We start from the raw sequence: 20,710 nt of genomic DNA on the forward strand, positions 1-20,710 counted from the left end.
TTTGGGGATTGTAATAGAGATCCATCTGGATTCATCAACTTCATTTTAAACATTTCTTCACAAAAAAATAAATCTTTAACATCAATATTTATGGAACATGGCCCTGCGATGAGGTGGCGACTTGTCCAGGGTGTACGCCGCCTTCCACCCGATTGTAGCTGAGATAGGCGCCAGCGCCCCCCGCGACCCCAAAAAGGAATAAGCGGTAGAAAATGGATGAATGGATTTATGTAACATGTCCAGAAAAATTCTAGCTGTCAACACTGAATGTTGGATAGTTGTATTTTCTTTTCACAGTTTATGAACTTACATTCATATTTTGTTGAAGTATTATTCAATAAATATATTTATAAGTGATTTTTGAATTCTTGCGATTTTTAGAATATTTAAAAAAAATCTCACGTACCCCTTGGCATACCTTCAAGTACCCCCAGGGGTATACGTACCCCCATTTGAGAACCACTGCTCTAGCAGGTGACTTTTCAAATGATGCTACATATTAGCAGTAATGCTACTTTTTGTAACAACGCTTTTGGCCCACACTTGACAAATCACGGTTGTCTGTTCGACATATTCCCGCTTGAAGCCAAACCACCGCCAGACGACGGAAACCCTGCTGTTTTTCTTGGGAATTCATTTTTCCTTCATTCGCACCTTCTCTCTCTCGTATCACTATTCGCACGGCTCCGCTAGCATCACAGTTAACGTTACCCATGCTGCTGCCTCTTTGCTCCGCGAGGGCGTGTACATATGTGACATATGAGGTGACAATATGTGACATATGTAAGAAGGTGCGCTTGCTGTCTGTGAGAAGGAGAGACAAGAAAGAGCGAGGAGAGCCTGTGGTGTAATGCCCGCAGCTAAAAGCAACTGCGTGAGAACGTACACTCGAATATCACGGTATACCATGTTTCCTTGAATTGCCGCCGGGTATATAGTATGCGCCTGCCTAGAATTACTGCCAGGTCAAACTCTTTTCGCAAAATAATTAACGCATGCTTGGCATTACCTCCGGCTCAGGATTAACGCCGGGTCAAACTTGTTTCGCAATATATTATTTTTATTAGCGCATGTCTAGAATTTCCACCGGGTCAAACTCGTCACGTCACGAGTGACACTTCACCTGTCATCATTTTCAAAATGGAGGAGTCTGATTTCAATCATTTGAAATCGCACAAAGGGAAGAAGATTAAGAGCTATTCAGTAGGATTTAATGTCCAAGCTATTGAATATGCTAAAAAGAACAGTAAGCAGCTATGTTTTATTAATATACCGTAGCTGCGTGTGTCAAATATGAGTCATTAAATGACTCCCGCCTCCCGGTGGTAGAGGGCGCTAGTGATCCTTCTTGCGACTACTCGGCTGCAGAAGAAGTGACAACAAGCAGCAAGAGTGAGCAGTGTGTGTTTATTTTTTCCTCTCGCTTGCACTTTTAACATGGAGGATTACATATCTAAAATAAAACCGTTTTCTAAACTGGACTTTCAATCGAAGCAGGAGGTAATAAAGGAAGATCTCCATCAAGACAGAGAGACTTTTAAAACTGAAGAAAGATAAGGAAGACTTCTATAAACAAGTTATCGATGCTTTTGATCAAAAGAAGCTGCGCATGGACTTCATTTATAAGTAAAGGTAAGACCATAATAACCTTTTTTTTTTGTTTTTATTAAATGTGATTTTCATGATTGTATCCTTACATCACACTCAAATGTTTACTGCATGCCTTTGGTAAGCGCAGGAGTGAGAAGAGGTTTTAAATTAATTAGCACCCCAGTGGCAATTCAAGGAAATACAGTATGTCAACAAATATGTCAAAAAGAAAATGTCCATCACGCATTAGTGAGAAGGTGAAGTATGTGCAACAGTTCAAATATGTTGAGGAAGAATGCTCCTGCCTGAAAGGTGAAATATGCACATATTAGATAAAAAATGTTCTATGGCTCCACATTTCATGTCCAGTTTCCTCCGGCCTGACTTGATCCTTGTCTGACTCGTGGTCTTCAGACATGTTAATTATGCGCAGGGCAAGGAGTTGTTGTAAGTTATGTTTGTCTAAGTCCACAGCTGTGAACATAATGACAGGCTGATGAGCTGCTTTTTCACCAAGTGGACGATGCAAAACTGATCAGAGGAAGCAAAAGCTATAGTTCCTCATTATTTCCTCCCATGCGATGGTACCTTGCAACCTTGTAATGGGAAGCTGCTTTTTATTTGACCCCTTTTAAAGCGCCCTAAATCTTAAAGGCTGAAAAATAACGTAACTTTAATGGGGAACTGCACTTTTGGGAATTTTGACTATCGTTCACAATCATTATGAGAGACAAGACTAAGGATGTGTTATCAATCAATCAATCAATCAATCAATCAATCAATCAATGTTTACTTATATTGCCCTAAATCACGAGTATCTCAAACGGCTGCACAAGCCACGACGACATCCTCGGCTCAGATCCCACATCAGGAAAGGAAAACCTCAACCTAATGGGATGACAATAAGAAACCTTGGAGAGGACCGTAGATGTGGGGACCCCCCTGGGCGACTGGTGCAATGGATGTCAAGTGGATCTAACATAATAGTGTGAGAGTCCAGTCCATAGTGGATCTAACATAATAGTGTGAATCCAGTCCATAGTGGATCTAACATAATAGTGTGAATCCAGTCCATAGTGGATCTAACATAATAGTGTGAGAGTCCAGTCCATAGTGGATCTAACATAATAGTGCGAGTCCAGTCCATAGTTGATCTAACATAATAGTGTGAGTCCAGTCTATAGTGGATCTAACATAATAGTAAGAGTCCAGTCCATAGTGGATCTAACATAATAGTGAGAGTCCAGTCCATAGTGGATCCAACATAATAGTGAGAGTCCAGTCCATAGTGGATCTAACATAATAGTAAGAGTCCAGTCCATAGTGGATCTAACATAGTAGTGTGAGAGTCCAGTCCACAGTGGATCTAACAAAGTAGTGTGAGAGTCCAGTCCATAGTGGATCTAACATAATAGTGTGAGTCCAGTCCATAGTGGATCTAACATAATAGTGAGAGTCCAGTCCATAGTGGATCTAACATAATAGTGAGAGTCCAGTCAATAGTGGATCTAACATAATAGTGAGAGTCCAGTCAATAGTGGATCTAACATAATAGTGTGAGAGTCCAGTCCATAGTGGATCTAACATAATAGTGAGAGAGTCCAGTCCATAGTGGATCTAACATAATAGTGTGAGAGTCCAGTCCATAGTGGATCTAACATAATAGTGAGAGTCCAGTCCATAGTGGATCTAACATATTAGTGAGTGTCCAGTCCATGGTGGATCTAACATAATAGTGTGACAGTCCAGTCCATAGTGGATCTAACATAATAGTGAGAGTCCAGTCCATAATGGATCTAACATAATAGTGAGAGTCCAGTCCATAGTGGATCTAACATAATAGTGAGAGTCCAGTCCATAGTGGTTCTGACATAATAGTGCGAGTCCAGTCCATAATGGATCTGAAATAATAGTGAGAGTCCAGTCCATAGTGGATCTAACATAATAGTGAGAGTCCAGTCCATTGTGGATCTAACATAATAGTGAGAGTCCAGTCCATAGTGGATCTAACATAATAGTGAGAGTCCAGTCCATAGTGGATCTAACATAATAATGAGAGTCCAGTCCATAGTGGATCTAACATAATAGTGCGAGTCCAGTCCATAGTGGATCTAACATAATAGTGAGAGTCCAGTCCATAGTGGATCTAACATAATAATGAGAGTCCAGTCCATAGTGGATCTAACATAATAGTGCGAGTCCAGTCCATAGTGGATCTAACATAATAGTGAGAGTCCAGTCCATAGTGGATCTGACATAATAGTGCGATTCCAGTCCATAATGGATCTGAAATAATAGTGAGAGTCCAGTCCATAGTGGATCTAACATAATAGTGAGAGTCCAGTCCATTGTGGATCTAACATAATAGTGAGAGTCCAGTCCATAGTGGATCTAACATAATAGTGAGAGTCCAGTCCATAGTGGATCTAACATAATAGTGCGAGTCCAGTCCATAGTGGATCTAACATAATAGTGTGAGTCCAGTCCATAGTGGATCTAACATAATAGTGCGAGTTCAGTCCATAGTGGATCTAACATAATAGTGAGAGTCCAGTCCATAGTGGATCTAATGTAATAGTGAGAGTCCAGTCCATAGTGGATCTAACATAATAGTGAGAGTCCAGTCCATAGTGGATCTAACATAATAGTGAGAGTCCAGTCCATAGTGGATCTAATGTAATAGTGAGGGTCCAGTCCATAGTGGATCTAACATAATAGTGAGGGTCCAGTCCATAGTGGATCTAACATAATAGTGAGAGTCCAGTCCATAGTGGATCTAACATAATAGTGAGAGTCCAGTCCATGGTGGATCTAACATAATAGTGTGACAGTCCAGTCCATAGTGGATCGAACATAATAGTGAGAGTCCAGTCCATAGTGGATCTAACATAATAGTGAGAGTCCAGTCCATAATGGATCTAACATAATAGTGAGAGTCCAGTCCATAGTGGATCTAACATAATAGTGAGAGTCCAGTCCATAGTGGTTCTGACATAATAGTGCGAGTCCAGTCCATAATGGATCTGAAATAATAATGAGAGTCCAGTCCATAGTGGATCTAACATAATAGTGAGAGTCCAGTCCATTGTGGATCTAACATAATAGTGAGAGTCCAGTCCATAGTGGATCTAACATAATAGTGAGAGTCCAGTCCATTGTGGATCTAACATAATAGTGAGAGTCCAGTCCATAGTGGATCTAACATAATAGTGAGAGTCCAGTCCATAGTGGATCTAACATAATAGTGAGAGTCCAGTCCATAGTGGATCTGACATAATAGTGCGAGTCCAGTCCATAGTGGATCTAACATAATAGTGAGAGTCCAGTCCATTGTGGATCTAACATAATAGTGAGAGTACAGTCCATAGTGGATCTAACATAATAGTGAGAGTCCAGTCCATAGTGGATCTAACATAATAGTGAGAGTCCAGTCCATAGTGGATCTAACATAATAGTGCGAGTCCAGTCCATAGTGGATCTAACATAATAGTGCAAGTCCAGTCCATAGTGGATCTAACATAATAGTGCGAGTTCAGTCCATAGTGGATCTAACATAATAGTGAGAGTCCAGTCCATAGTGGATCTAATCTAATAGTGAGAGTCCAGTCCATAGTGGATCTAACATAATAGTGAGAGTCCAGTCCATAGTGGATCTAATGTAATAGTGAGAGTCCAGTCCATAGTGGATCTAACATAATAGTGAGAGTCCAGTCCATAGTGGATCTAACATAATAGTGAGAGTCCAGTCCATAGTGGATCTAACATAATAGTGAGAGTCCAGTCCATAGTGGATCTAACATATTAGTGAGAGTCCAGTCCATAGTGGTTCTGACATAATAGTGAGAGTCCAGTCCATAATGGATCTGAAATAATAATGAGAGTCCAGTCCATAGTGGATCTAACATAATAGTGAGAGTCCAGTCCATTGTGGATCTAACATAATAGTGAGAGTCCAGTCCATAGTGGATCTAACATAATAGTGCGAGTCCAGTCCATAGTGGATCTAACATAATAGTGAGAGTCCAGTCCATAGTGGATCTGACATAATAGTGCGAGTCCAGTCCTTAGTGGATCTAACATAATAGTGAGAGTCCAGTCCATTGTGGATCTAACATAATAGTGAGAGTCCAGTCCATAGTGGATCTAACATAATAGTGAGAGTCCAGTCCATAGTGGATCTAACATAATAGTGAGAGTCCAGTCCATAGTGGATCTAACATAATAGTGCGAGTCCAGTCCATAATGGATCTAACATAATAGTGTAAGTCCAGTCCATAGTGGATCTAACATAATAGTGCGAGTTCAGTCCATAGTGGATCCAACATAATAGTGAGAGTCCAGTCCATAGTGGATTTAATGTAATTGTGAGAGTCCAGTCCATAGTGGATCTAACATAATAGTGAGAGTCCAGTCCATAGTGGATCTAACATAATAGTGAGAGTCCAGTCCATAGTGGATCTAATGTAATAGTGAGAGTCCAGTCCATAGTGGATCTAACATAATAGTGAGAGTCCAGTCCATAGTGGATCCAACATAATAGTGAGAGTCCAGTCCATAGTGGATCTAACATAATAGTGAGAGTCCAGTCCATAGTGGATCTAACATATTAGTGAGAGTCCAGTCCATAGTGGTTCTGACATAATAGTGAGAGTCCAGTCCATAGTGGATCTGACATAATAGTGAGAGTCCAGTCCATAGTGGATCTGACATAATAATGTGAGAGACCAGTCCATAGTGGATCTCACATAATAGTGAGAGTCCAGATATAGTGGATCTAACATAATAGTGTGAGAGTCCAGTCCAAAGTGGATCCAACATAATAGTGAGTGTCCAGTCCATAGTGGGGCCAGCAGGGAGGGGACCATCCCGAGGGTAGACAGGTCCATCCCGGGTACCGACTTTGGACAGCCAGCGCTCCATCCGTGGCCACCGGACCTGTGCCTCCCCCTCCAGGAAGGAGAGGGGGGCAGAGCAGAAAAGAAATGGCAGATCAACTGATCTAAAAGGGGGTCTATTTAAAGGCTAGAGTTTACAAATGAGTTTTAAGATGGGACTTAAATTCTCCTACTGAGATTAACATTTCTAACTCTTAAATAAACATCAATAAAAGTCCGCTTATAATGGCATCAATGGGAGGTCCGCCCATAAGTAAAAAATATTCAAAGAGCGCCAACAGTACTCCATTTACAGTTTGTGACTTGAATATTAAGCACGTATTAGTGATACCAAAAAGGACTAGCGGCAGAAAATGGATGGATGGTGATATTGTTATCCTAAGCGCTAACGCAAGCAAACTAGGGAGCTGAGAGCTTGTGCTGCTATGTTGAAGTCAAACTGCGGTGAGCTGCATTTACGCCTCGAAGTTAGCGAAAGTTAAGTCACTCACCTGGTTAGTAGAAAGATGAAGACATAATCTGACAAGTTGGTTCACTTTGGCCTCCAGTTTAGATCCAGGAATGGAGAGGTCTGTGATTTCCTTTGCGTGGTTTAGGATGTATTATTAATCTAAATTGGAATATATCAATCAATCAATCAATGTTCATTTATATAGCCTTAAATCACTAGTGTCTCAAAGGGCTGCAGAAACCACAACACAAACCACTACGACATCCTCGGTAGAGCCCACATAAGGGCAAGGAAAACTCACACCCAGTGGGAAGTCGGTGACAATGATGACTATGAGAACCTTGGAGAGGACCACATATGTGGGCAAACCCCCCACAGCGGAGCCAGCAGGAAACCATCCCAAGCGGAGGCGGATCAGGAGCACAGAGATGTCCCCAACCGATAAACAGGAGAGCGGTCCATCCTGGGTCCCGACTCTGGATGAGTGGTCCGTCCTGGGTCCCGATTCTGGACAGCCAGAACTTCATCCATGGACATCGGACCGGACTCCCTCCACAAGGGAGAGTGGGACATAGGAGAAAAAGAAAAGAATCGGCTGATCAACTGGTTTAAAAAGGGAGTCTATTTAAAGGCTAGAGTATACAAATTAGTTTTAAGGTGAGACTTAAATGCTTCTACTGAGGTGGCATCTCGAACTGTTACCGGGAGGGCATTCCAGAGTACTGGAGCCCGAACGGAAAACGCTCTATAGCCCGCAGACTTTTTTTGGGCTTTGGGAATCACTAATAAGCCGGAGTCTTTTGAACGCAGATTTCTTGCCGGGACATATGGTACAATACAATCGGCAAGATAGGATGGAGCTAGACCGTGTAGTATTGTATACGTAAGTAGTAAAACCTTAAAGGGGAACATTATCACAATTTCAAAAGGGTTAAAAACCATAAAAATCAGTTCCCAGTGGCTTGTTGTATTTTTTGAAGGTTTTTTCACAATTTTACCGGTCTCGTAATATCCCTAAATAAAGCTTTAAAGTGCCTTATTTTCGTCTCTCTGCGAAGACACTGGCCATTTACCTGTGACGTCACACAGTGCTGCCAATGTAAACAAACAATGGCAGATACCACAGCAAGATATAGCGACATTAGCTCGGATTCAAACTCGGATTTCAGCGACTTAAGTGATTCAACAGATTACGCATGTATTGAAACAGATGGTCGGAGTATGAAAGTATTGAAGAAGAAACTGAAGCTATTGAGCGAATTCATAGTCATAGCATGGCCGAATAGCTGCGTTAGCATCGCCGGTAAAATGTGCGGACCAAACGATCAGGACTTTCGCATCTTTTGACACTGGAGCAACTTAAATCCGTCGATTGGTGTTTTTTTCGCATTAAATGTGGGTGGGAGGAAACGTAATATAGTTGCAAATGCATCTGCAGGTTATCCATACATCTCTGTACCATGTCTGCTTTAGCACCGCCGGTAAACAGCATTTTAACATCGATTAACGTAGCATGTTAGCATCGATTAGCTGGCAGTCAACATCAACAAAACTCACCTTTGTGAATTCGTTGACTATCCTTGCAAATGCATTTGCAGGTTATCCATACATCTCTGTGCCATGTCTGCTTTAGCACCGCTGGTAAATAGCATGTTAGCATCGATTAGCTTAGCATGTTAGCATCGATTAGCTGGCAGTCAACATTAACAAAACTCACCTTTGTGAATTCGTTGACTATCGTTGCAAATGCATTTGCAGGTTATCCATACATCTCTGTGCCATGTCTGCTTTAGCACCGCCGGTAAACAGCATGTTAGCATCGATTAGCTAGCAGTCAACAACAAAACTCACCTTTGTGATTTCATTGACTATCATTGCAAATGCATCTGCAGGTTATCCATACATCTCTGTGCCATGTCTGCCTTAGCATCGCCGGTAAAATGTGGAGACACTCCGGCACATTCAATGGGGGTCTGGCGGCAGATTTCTTGCCACTTTCGCATCTTCGGGCCAGTGTTGCAACTTGAAGCCCTCCCTGTTAGTGTTGTTACACCCTCCGACAACACACCGACGAGGCATGATGTCTCCAAGGTTCCAAAAAATAGTCAAAAAAACGGAAAATAACAGAGCTGTGACCCGGTGTTTGTAATGTGTTGAAAATGAAAATGGCGGGTGTGTTACCTCGGCGACGTCACATTCTGACATCATTGCTTCCAGCGCGATGAACAGAAAGGCGTTTAATTCACCAAAATTCACCCATTTAGAGTTCGGAAATCGGTTAAAAAAATAAATGGTCTTTTTTTCTGCACCATCAAGGTATATATTGACGCTTGCATATGTCTGGTGATAATGTTCCCCTTTAAGGTCACATCTTAAGTGCAGGTGAGCCAGTACAGGCGTAATATGATCAAACTTTCTTGTTCTTGTCAAAAGTCTAGCAGCCGCATTTTGTACCAACTGTAATCTTTTAATGCTAGACATGGGGATACCCGAAAATGATACGTTACAGTAGTCGAGGCGAGACGTAACAAACACATGGATAATGATCTCAGCGTCTTTAGTGGACAGAATGCAGCGAATTTTAGCGATATTACGGAGATGAAAGAAGGCTGTTTTAGTAACGCTTTTAATGTGTGACACAAAGGAGAGAGTTGGGTCAAAGATAATACCCAGATTCTTTACCGAGTCGCCTTGTTTAATTGTTTGGTTGTCAAATGTTAAAGTTGTATTATTAAATAGAGGTCGGTATCTAGCAGGACCAATAATCAGTATTTCCGTTTTTTTGGCGTTGAGTTGCAAAAAGTTAGCGGACATCCATTGTTTAATTTCATTAAGACACGCCTCCAGCTGGCTACAATCCGGCGTGTTGGTCAGCTTTAGGGGCATGTAGAGTTGGGTGTCATCAGCATAACAGTGAACGCTAATACCGTATTTGCGTATGAAGTCACTTAGCGGCAGCATGTAGATGCTGAAGAGTGCAGGGCCATGGACCGAACCCTGGGGAACTCCACACGTTACCTTAACGTAGTCCGAGGTCACATTGTTATGGGAGACGCACTGCACCCTGTCACTAAGATAAAAGTTAAACCAAGACAGGGCTAAGTCTGACATACCAATTCGTGTTTCGATACGCTCTAATAAAATATTGTGATCGACGCTATCGAAAGCAGCGCCAAGATCGAGGAGCAGCAACATAGATGACGCATCAGAATCTATCGTTAGCAATAGATCATTAGTCATTTTTGCGAGGGCTGTCACAGTAGAGTGATTTGCCCAGAAACCGGATTGAAAGGTTTCACATAGATTGTTAGACGCTAAGTGTTCATTTAGCTGCTCTGCAACAATCTTTTCGAGGATTTTTTAAATAAAAGGAAGGTCGGTAGTTTACCATGAGGTCAGGATCGAGGTTATGTCTTTTAAGAAGAGGATGAATAACCGCTTTTTTGAATGCTAGGGGAACAGTGCCCGAGGAAAGTGATAAGTTTATAATATTTAGCACTGATGGACCTAATAATACAAAGAGCTCCTTGATCAGTTTCCCAGGAAGAGGGTCAAGTAAACATGTTGTTTGTTTTATTCCATTTACACGTTGTAACAATTCCTCTAATGTTATTTCCTCAAAACGAGAGAAACTATTTAGGAGGGCAGTATCCGCCGTATCTACAATCGTATCTGTGTTAATAGAACCCCGTTGTAGCTGGGACGCATTGTCTTTAATCTCCTTTCTAATTACTTAAATTTTCTTATTAAAGAATTGCATAAAGTCATCAGCTGAGTGGGTGGAGCTACTGGAAGGGGTCCCTTGTTGGGTTAGTTGGATCGTTTTTATTACGGTGGATGAGATTTGAGTAATATTCAGCTTTAGCTAAGGTAAGCATGCGTTTATAAGTTATTAAACCATCACTCCATGCTTGATGGTGCACCTCAAGTTTAGTCGTGCGCCATTTGCGTTCCAGCTTTCTACATAATAATTTCTGAGCTCTAGTTTCTTCTGTAGACCACGGGGTATGCTTTTTTGGAGCCTTTTTTTAACTTCAGCGGTGCTATGTTATCAATGGTTACGCGCAGGGCATCGTTAAAGTTGTTAGTGAGGTTATCAATAGAGCCCACATACTTTGGGAATGGTGCCATTACCGAGGGCATTACCGAGGGCACTATATGGGAGTATACTAAAGTATACTCCCATATAGTGGATAATACAAATAATAACAGAAGAAATGAACAAATTAAAAAAATGGTTTGACAAAAACAGACTATCATTGAATCTCAGTAAAACCAAAATAATGCTCTTTGGTAAAAGTAGAAAAGAAAGTCAAACACAAATACAAATAGATGGAATAGAAATTGAAAGAGTAAATGAAACCAAATTTTTAGGTATAATGATTGATGATAAATTGAACTGGAAATCTCATGTAAAAAATATACAACATAAAGTTGCAAGAAATACATCAATAATGAATAAAGCCAAATATGTTCTAGACCAAAAATCACTTTATATTCTCTACTGCTCACTAGTGTTACCATATCTGAGTTACTGTGTAGAAATATGGGGAAATAATTACAAAAGTACACTTCATTCACTAACAGTATTACAAAAAAGATCAGTTAGAATAATACATAATGTTGGATATAGAGAACATACAAACCCTATATTTATTGAATCAAAGATACTGAAATTCCACGACATAGTGGAATTGCAAACAGCTAAGATTATATACAAAGCAAACTATAACCTGCTTCCCAAGAATATACAACAATTCTTCTCAACAAAAGAAGAGAAATATAATCTTAGAGAAAAATGTAATTTAAAACATTTGTATGCACGTACAACACTTAAAACCTTCAGTATATCAGTATGTTGAATTAAATTATGGAATGGATTAAGCAAAGCAATCAAACAATGTACTAATATGATCCACTTCAAGAAACTCTTCAAACTGGAAGTGTTAACAAAGTACAAAAATGAAGAACCATGATAAACATTCTGATTTTACTCACTCATTCATTCTCAAAATAATCTGACTTATCTCATCGTATGGATTAAAATGTAAGCAATTATTTATTTATTTATTTATTTGTATTGTGATTACTTATTACTTATGGAGTATACATTGTGAATACATTGAGAACAGGAAGTGAACAAAAGTTTTAGCAACTGTTATGTAAAGAAAAGGGGTAGGATTAAATAAGCTCTGCTTCTTCCTCCTCCTTTTCGAACATGTTGGAAAGAGAAACTGGAAATTGTGATGTATCATGTTGTATGCTTGCATGTTCGAAATAAACTCAAACTCAAGTATCATAACTTTGGGAACGGTGATACCCCTGACAAGCACTAGGTCTATCGTATTACCGTTGCAATGCGTGGGTTCATTTATTATTTGTGTAAGACCCCAGCTATCAATTATAGTCTGGAGCGCTACGCACGGTGGGTCCGATGGGGTATGCATATGGATATTAAAGTCCCCCATTATAATTATATTATCGGCGTGCGTCACTAAATCAGCAACGAACTCGGAAAATTCATTGATAAAGTCTGAATAGGGCCCTGGGGGGCGGTAGCTAACAGCCAGGTGTAGAGGCATCGGTGTGACAGACCTCATAGTAAGCAGCTCAAACGATTTATATTTATTATTTAAGTTAGGACTAAGGTTAAAGTTTTCGTTGTATATTAGTGCGACCCCCCCCCACCCCTTTTAAAGGGGAACATTATAACAATTTCAAAAGGGTTAAAAACAATAAAAATCAGTTCCCAGTGGCTTGTTGTATTTTTTGAAGTTTTTTTCAAAATTTTACCGGTCCCGGAACATCCCTAGATAAAGCTTTAAAGTGCCTTATTTTCGCTATCTTCGAAACCACTATCCATTTCCTTGTGATGTCATACAGGGCTGCCAATACAAACAACATGGCGGTTACCACAGCAAGATATAGCGACATTAGCTCGGATTCAGACTCTGATTTCAGCGGCTTAAGCGATTCAACAGATTACGCATGTATTGAAACAGATGGTCGGAGTATGGAGGCAGATAGCGAAAACGAAATTGAAGAAGAAATTGAAGCTATTGAGCGAATAGCTATTGACGCTATTCGGCCATAGCGTGGGTCTACCTAATGAAGTGGCCCATAGCATGGCTGCCTTATTAGCATCGCCGGTAAAATGTGCAGACGAAACGATCAGGACTTTCGCATCTTGTGACACTGGAGCAACTTAAATCCGTCGATTGGTAAGTGTTTGTTTCGCATTAAATGTGGGAATCTAGTTTCAAATGTACATACAGCTAGCGTAAATAGCTTGTTAGCATCGATTAGCATAGCATGTTAGCATCGATTAGCTGGCAGTCATGCCGTGACCAAATATGTCTGATTAGCACATAAGTCAACAACATCAACTAAACTCACCTTTGTGATTTCGTTGACTTAATCGTTGCAAATGCATCTGCAGGTCATCCATACATCTCTGTGCCATGTCTGTCTTAGCATCGCCGGTCAAATGTGAAGACACTCTGGTACATTCAATGGGGGTCTGGCGGCAGATTTCTTGCCAGTGGTGCAACTTGAATCCCTCCCTGTTAGTGTTGTTACACCCTCCGACAACACACCGACGAGGTATGATGTCTCCAAGGTTTCAAAAAATAGTCGAAAAAACAGAAAATAACAGAGCTGAAACCCGGTGTTTGTAATGTGAAAATGAATATGGCGGGCGTGTTACCTCAGTGACGTCACGTTCTGACGTCATCGCTAAAAGACCGATGAACAGAAAGGCGTTTGATTTGCCGAAATTCACCCATTTAGAGTTCGGAAATCGGTTTAAAAAATACATGGTCTTTTTTCTGCAACATCAAGGTATATATTGACGCTTGCGTAGGTTTGGTGATAATGTTCCCCTTTAAGGGGACGGGCAATATGCGCATATGTATAGTTAGGAGGAGATGCCTCATTTAGCGTAAAAAAGTCGTTTGGTTTAAGCCAGGTTTCGCTGAGACCGCTGACGTTAAGATTGTTGTCTCTGATGATATCATTAACAACGTTTTGGGAGACAATGATCTTATGTTTAAAAAACCTATATTATAGGTAGTGGGCTGTTTTAGAGAATTTTTGATCAGATTGTCCGTAGTAGCAATATTAATAATGTGTTTATTATGCGCAGTGCACTTAAAATAATTACGACCATATCTAGGAATTGATACGACGGGAATTTTCCGATTGTTTGTTTGGTGCTTTCATAAACCGCACGCATCATAGTTTGTCAAGTCAGTAGAACACATGTCCAACTCTGAACAATCAAAGCAGAAAAAATTTGTTCTAATTTAACTGACTACTTACCCAGACCAGTAGTCTCGCATCTTCCATTTAAATCCGGCTTTAGGATGGAGGGAAGTGGTGTTCTGTGGGGATTAGCCTTCTGCTTTGTTTTTAGCCCCGCTCGGCATCCGCGTTTTCAATCACCCCGCTGGCGTCTGCTCCGTAGACGGCCCCCTCTGCTACTATACTGCCCTGCTTCACAGGCCGCTGGATGTAGCCGCCGAAGTATTCCCGTGCTAGTTAGCAGGTCCAGCAAGCACGCGTCTATCAGTCCAAAACGGCCCTATTTGTCCACATCCAGAAGTGTCTGGCGGTCATAAGTGATCACGGAGTGACCACGATGTAAGCCAGCCATGACATTTAAAGAATTGTCCGCGATTTTTGCCAAATGTTCCATCTTTAGCAAGAGCACCTCGATGCTGCAGCCCGTCCGGGCGCCGCCATCCTGGATAACACCTTAGCAGTTGGTAATCTAATGACAGCAAACATTGTACAGTCAGTGATGTTTTATGTTTGTTGCCTTTCAGGAAGTCTGCAGTGAGTAGTATTGAAGTGAATTATATTTGTATAGCGCTTTTCTCTAGTGACTCAAAGCGCTTTACATAGTGAAACTCAATATCTAAGTTACATTTAAAGCAGTGTGGGTGGCACTGGGAGCAGGTGGGTGAAGTGTCTTGCCCAAGGACACCACGGCAGTGACTAGGATGGCAAAAGCTGGGATCGAACCTGGAACCCTCAAGTTGCTGGCACGGCCACTCACCAGTAGTAAACAGTGATGTCGTCGAAGAAAAAAATAAAACGTGATTCGTTTTTTTAAATGAATGCAGGTCCGAAATGCTTAAAATGATCAAATGATAGATGGATACAATATTTAGAGTCAACATTTGGGGTGTCGGCAACCCAACATGTTGAAAGAGCCACATTAAACCAAAAATTCGACAACAAAAAATATGTGTGGAAAAAAATTAAAGGCCTTATATACCTTATTTCCTTGAATTGCCGCCGGGTATATAGTATGCGCCTGCCTAGAATTACTGCCGGGTCAAACTCGTTTCCAAACTAATTAGTGCATGCTTAGCATTACCGCCGGCTCAGGATTAACGCCGGGTCAAACTCGTTTCGCAAAATATTATTATTAGCGCATGTCTAGAATTTCCGCAGGGTCAAACTCGTTTCACCAAATAATGAACATATGCCTAGAATTTCCGCCGGGTCAAACTCGTCACGTCACGATTGACACTTCACTCGTCATTATTTTCAAAATGGAGGAGGCTGATTTCAATCATTTCAAAGCGCATAAAGAGAAGAAGATTACTCCGGCGTTTACCAAAGGCATGCGGTAAATTTAGGCCTGCGTTTATAAATTTGAGTGTGATGTAAGGATACCTTCATGAAAAAGCACATTTTAATAAAAAAAAACGTCTTTATGGTCTTACCTTTACTTATAAATGAAGTCCATGCGCAGCTCCTTCTGATCAAAAGCATCGATAACTTGTTTATAGAAGTCTTCCTTATTTTCTTTAGTTTTAAAAGTCTCTCTGTCTCGATGGAGATCTTCCTTTATTCCCTCCTGCTTTGATTGAAAGTCCAGTTTAGAAAACTGCTTTATTTTAGATATGTAATCCTCCATGTTAAAAGTGCAAGCGAGAGGAAAAAATAAATGATCACTGCTCACTCTTGCTGCTTGTTGTCACTTCTTCTGCAGCCGAGTAGTCGTAAGAAGGATCACTAGCGCGGAGGCGGGAGTCATTTAATGACTCATATTTGACACACGTAGCTACGGTATATTAATACAACATAGCTGCTAACTGTTCTTTTTAGCATATTCAATAGCTTGGACCTTAAATCCTAATGAATAGTTCTTAATCTTCTTCCCTTTATGTGATTTGAAATTATTGAAATCAGCCTCCTCCATTTTGAAAATGATGACAGGGGAAGTGTCACTCGTGACGTGACGAGTTTGACCCGGCGGAAATTCTAGACTTGCGCTAATAAAAATAATATTTTGCGAAACGAGTTTGACCTGGCAGTAATTCTAGGCAGCCGCATACTATATACCCGGCGGCAATTCAAGGAAATACGGTAATTGCAAATTTTATGTTCATAGCTGAGTAGCAATGTGGCGCAGCGGGTAGTGTTGTCCTCGTGACTGTGTGGGTTCTCTCCGGGTACTCGGGCTTCTTACCACCTCCAAAGACATCCAACTGGGGATAGGTTGATTGTGGCCCAAGTGTGTGAATGTGAATGGGAGTTGTCCGTCTATCAATGTTGGCCCTGCAATGAGGTGGCAACTTGTCCACCAAGTGCAGTTGGGACAGGCCCCACCCCACAAGTGGTAGAAAATGTATGGATGTTCATAGCTGGTTAGTCTTGGCTTTATCGCAGACCCATCTCTACGATTTTTCTTACCGTAATTCCTTGAATTGCCGCCAGGGCGCTAATTAATTTAAAACCTCTTCTCACTCCGGCGCTTACCATAGGCATGCGGTAAATTTAGGCCTGCACTTAAAAATTTGAGTGTGATGTAAGGATACCATCATGAAAAGCACATTTAATTAAAAAAAAAAACTATTATCGTCTTACCTTTACTTATAAATGAAGTCCATGCGCAGCTCCTTCTGATCAAAAGCATCGATAACTTGTTTATAGAAGTCTTCCTTATCTTTCTTCGGTTTTAAAAGTCTCTCTGTCTCGATGGAGATCTTCCTTTATTACCTCCCACTTCAATTGAAAGTTCAGTTTAGAAAACAGTTTTATTTTAGATATGTAATCCTCCATGTTAAAAGTGCAAGCGAGAGGAAAAAATAAACGATCGCTGCTCACTCTTGCTGCTTGTTGTCACTTCTTCTGCAGCCGAGTAGTCGCTAGCTCGGTTGGTAGAGTGGCCGTGCCAGCAACCTGAGGGTTGCAAGTTCGATTCCCGCTTCCGCCATTCTAGTCACTGCTGTTGTGTCCTTGGGCAAGACACTTTACCCACCTGCTCCCAGTGCCACCCACACTGGTTTAAATGTAACTTAGATATTGGGTTTCACTATGTAAAGTGCTTTGAGTCACTAGAGAAAAGCGCTATATAAATATAATTCACAATTCACAAGAAGGATCACTAGAGCCCTCTACCACCAGGAGGCGGGAGTCATATAATGACTCATATTTGACACACGTAGCTACGGTATAGTAATAAAACATAGCTGCTTACTGTTCTTTTTAGCATATTCAATAGCTTGGACCTTAAATCCTACTGAATAGCTCTTATGTTGGCCCTGCAATGAGATGGCGACTTGTCCCCTGATTGCAGTTGGGATAGACCCCAGCCCACAAGTGGTAGATAATGGATGGATGTTCGTAGCTGGTTAGTCTTGGCTTCTTCGCGGTCCCATTTCGACGATTTTGCCTAAATATATTAAGCTCTTATTCCCTATCTGTTAAGTTTCGATAGGTCAACTCCAAAATTCCTCAAGGGTTGGAATCGGGGGTTAAATCACCATGAATGATTCCTGGGCGCGGCCACCGCTGCTGCTCACTGCTCCCCTCACCTCCCAGGGGTTGATAGAGGGTGATGGGTCAAATTCGGAGAATAATTTCGCCACACCTCATGTGTGTGTGTGTGAAAATCATTAGTAGTTTAACTTTATTTATCTTTGTTTTTTGTATGAATTATTTCTTTCTTCCTAACAAGACCCTTACAGTGTAGTCTTGACTAAGCCTGATATAAATCTCTTACTGATACTTGGAACCGAAGTGATTTACTCCAGATTTGACTTGGATAATTCCTCACACATAAGCAGGGAATTGTGCCGGGTCAGAAACGGCAGTTCAAGTTGAATAATTCAAGTCTTATGTCAGTCTGACTGTCCACTGATGGTTTGTCATTGATTGTGTCCTCACAGGCCTGTTTCTCCTCATGCCCGTTCTGATGGCCCCGACGCCCCCGAGCATGTGCATCCCTTTGAGGACCATCAACGAGAGTCTCAGCCACAGGCGACGCTACATGGTAAGCGAATAACGATGTGGTGCAACCATGTGACATAAACTACTTCCTTGTGTGTTGAAAGCCCAGGCGTCCTATCTGATTACTTAGATCAGCTGCAAAGTTCACTCTACACAGCAGCGGTATTCTACTATCAACCCAAAACCAGTGAAGTTGGCATGTTGTGTAAGTGGTAAATAAAAACAGAATACAAGGATTTGCAAATTCTTTTCAGCCCATATTCAGTTAAATTGACTGCATAGACAAGATACCGTATTTCCTTGAATTGCCGCCGGGGCGCTTATTAATTTAAAACCATTTACCAAAGGTATGCTGTAAATTTAGGCCTGCGCTTATAAATTTGAGTGTAATGTAAGGATACTATCATGAAAAGCATATTTAATAAAAAAAACTTGATTATGGTCTTACCTTTACTTATAAATGAAGTCCATGCGCAGCTCCTTCTGATCAAAAGAATCGATAACTTGTTTATAGAAGTCTTCCTTATCTTTCTTCAGTTTTAAAAGTCTCTCTGTCTCATCCCTCTGTCTCAATGAATATCTTCCTTTATTACGTCCTGCTTCGATTGAAAGTCCAGCTTAGAAAACTGTTTTATTTTAGATATGTAATCCTCCATGATAAAAGTGCAAGTAAGAGGAAAAAAATAAACACACGCTGCTCACTCTTGCTGCTTGTTGTCACTTCTTCTGCAGCCGAGTAGTCGCAAGAAGGATCACTAGCGCCCTCTACCACCAGGAGGCGGGAGTCATTTAATGACTCATATTTGACACACGCAGCTACGGTATATTAATAAAACATAGCTGCTTACTGTTCTTTTTAGCATATTCAATAGCTTGGACCTTAAATCCTACTGAATAGCTCTTAAACTTCTTCTCTTTATGTGATTTCAAATGATTGAAATCAGCCTCCTCCATTTGGAAAATGATGACAGGTGAAGTGTCACTCGTGACGTGACGAGTTTGACCCGGCGGAAATTTTAGACATGCGCTAATAAAAATAAGATTTTGCAAAACGAGTTTGCTTCGGCGTTAATCCTGAGCCGGCGGTAATGCTAAGCATGCGCTAATTTTCTTGCGAAACGAGTTTGACCCGGCAGTAATTATAGGCAGGCGCATACTATATACCCGGCGGCAATTCAAGGAAATATGGTACTTAATGTTCGAACTGGTAAAGTTTGTTATTTTTTTGCAAATTGGGAACAGGTGGGTGCCATGATTGGGTATAAAAGCAACTTCCATGAAATGCTCAGTCATTCACGAACAAGGATGGGCCGAGGTTTACCACTCTGTGAACAAATGCGGGAGCAAATTGTCGAATAGTTTAAGAACAACATTTCTCAACGAGCTATTGCAAGGAATTTAGGGATTTCACCACCTACGGTCCGTAATATCGTCAAAAGGTTCAGAGAATCTGGAGAAATCACTGCGTGTAAGCGGCAATGCTCGTGACCTTCGAACCCTCAGGCGGTACTGCATCAAAAAGTGACATCAGTGTGTGAAGAAAATCACCACATGGGCTCAGGAACACTTCAGAAAACCACTGTCCGTAACTACAGTTCATTGCTACATCTAAAACTACTATGCAAAGCAAAAACCATATGTCAACAACACCCAGAAACTGCACTGTTTTCGCCGGGGCCCGAGCTCATCTTAAGATGGATTGATGCAAAGTGGAAATGTGTTCTGTGGTCTGACGAGTGCACATATCAAATTGTTTTTGGAAACTGTGGACGCTGTATCCTCCGGACCGAAGTGGAAAAGAACCATCCGGACAGTTAAAGTCGCAATGTTGAAAAGCCAGCATCTGTGATGGTATGGAGGTGCATTAGTCCCCAAGGCATGGGTAACTCACACTTCTGTAAAGGCACCATTAATGCTGTTCCATGCAACCTCCACCCCAGCAGACGATGGCGTGGAACACCGCAGAGGCCACCACAGTGTTTGTTTCTTTTACTTTTTATTCATGTATGTATGTAGAAGAGGCTGGTTGCATCAGCTCTGCTCTTTTAACGTCTTTAGTTTCCTTTGTGGTCTTTGATGTTTGATGTTTCCCTCTTACACACATATAAGAGGGATGTGTGCTATGGCTATGAGTTGTTTTTTCCCTTGGCCTCAGTCTGGACCCCCTCTTCAGAGGCCCAGGCTTAGACCCCCCATTGTTTACCTATATCTCACCTTTTTTTTAAAGGGCGCCGGAAATTGGCAGACCCTTCAGCGATCCTGTTCTGTCTCCCTGTAATGTTTGTCTGATATTGAATGGGATTGTGCTAAAAAAAATTATTTCCCCTCTGGGATTAATAAAGTATTTCTGATTTTGATTCTGAACAGTATAAATATGGAGGCGACATTGGGTCACAGCAGCAGTTAAAAGTGTCTTTAGTGATCAAAGGTGAAAAGTGTCTACAACAGAGGTGTCAAACTCAAATACAGAGTGGGCCAAAATTTTAAACGGAACAAAGCCGCGGGCCAAGGTTGAACAAATTAACCT

General features: G+C 41.2%; 1 protein-coding gene across 3 annotated transcripts in view; it reads left to right on the forward strand.

Annotated features, from left to right (window-relative positions):
• il34 (interleukin 34) overlaps positions 1–20,710 on the forward strand; it is a 150,898-nt gene that overhangs the window by 72,141 nt on the left and 58,047 nt on the right. For all 3 annotated transcript variants that reach the window (XM_061917070.1, XM_061917071.1, XM_061917069.1), the window contains exon 3: positions 18,123–18,226. In XM_061917070.1, coding sequence (XP_061773054.1) covers positions 18,123–18,226 — 104 coding nt within the window. The remainder of the gene's footprint in view (positions 1–18,122; positions 18,227–20,710) is intronic.

Source organism: Nerophis ophidion, linkage group LG12, assembly GCF_033978795.1.
Source record: "Nerophis ophidion isolate RoL-2023_Sa linkage group LG12, RoL_Noph_v1.0, whole genome shotgun sequence".
NCBI classification, from domain to species: domain Eukaryota; kingdom Metazoa; phylum Chordata; class Actinopteri; order Syngnathiformes; family Syngnathidae; genus Nerophis; species Nerophis ophidion.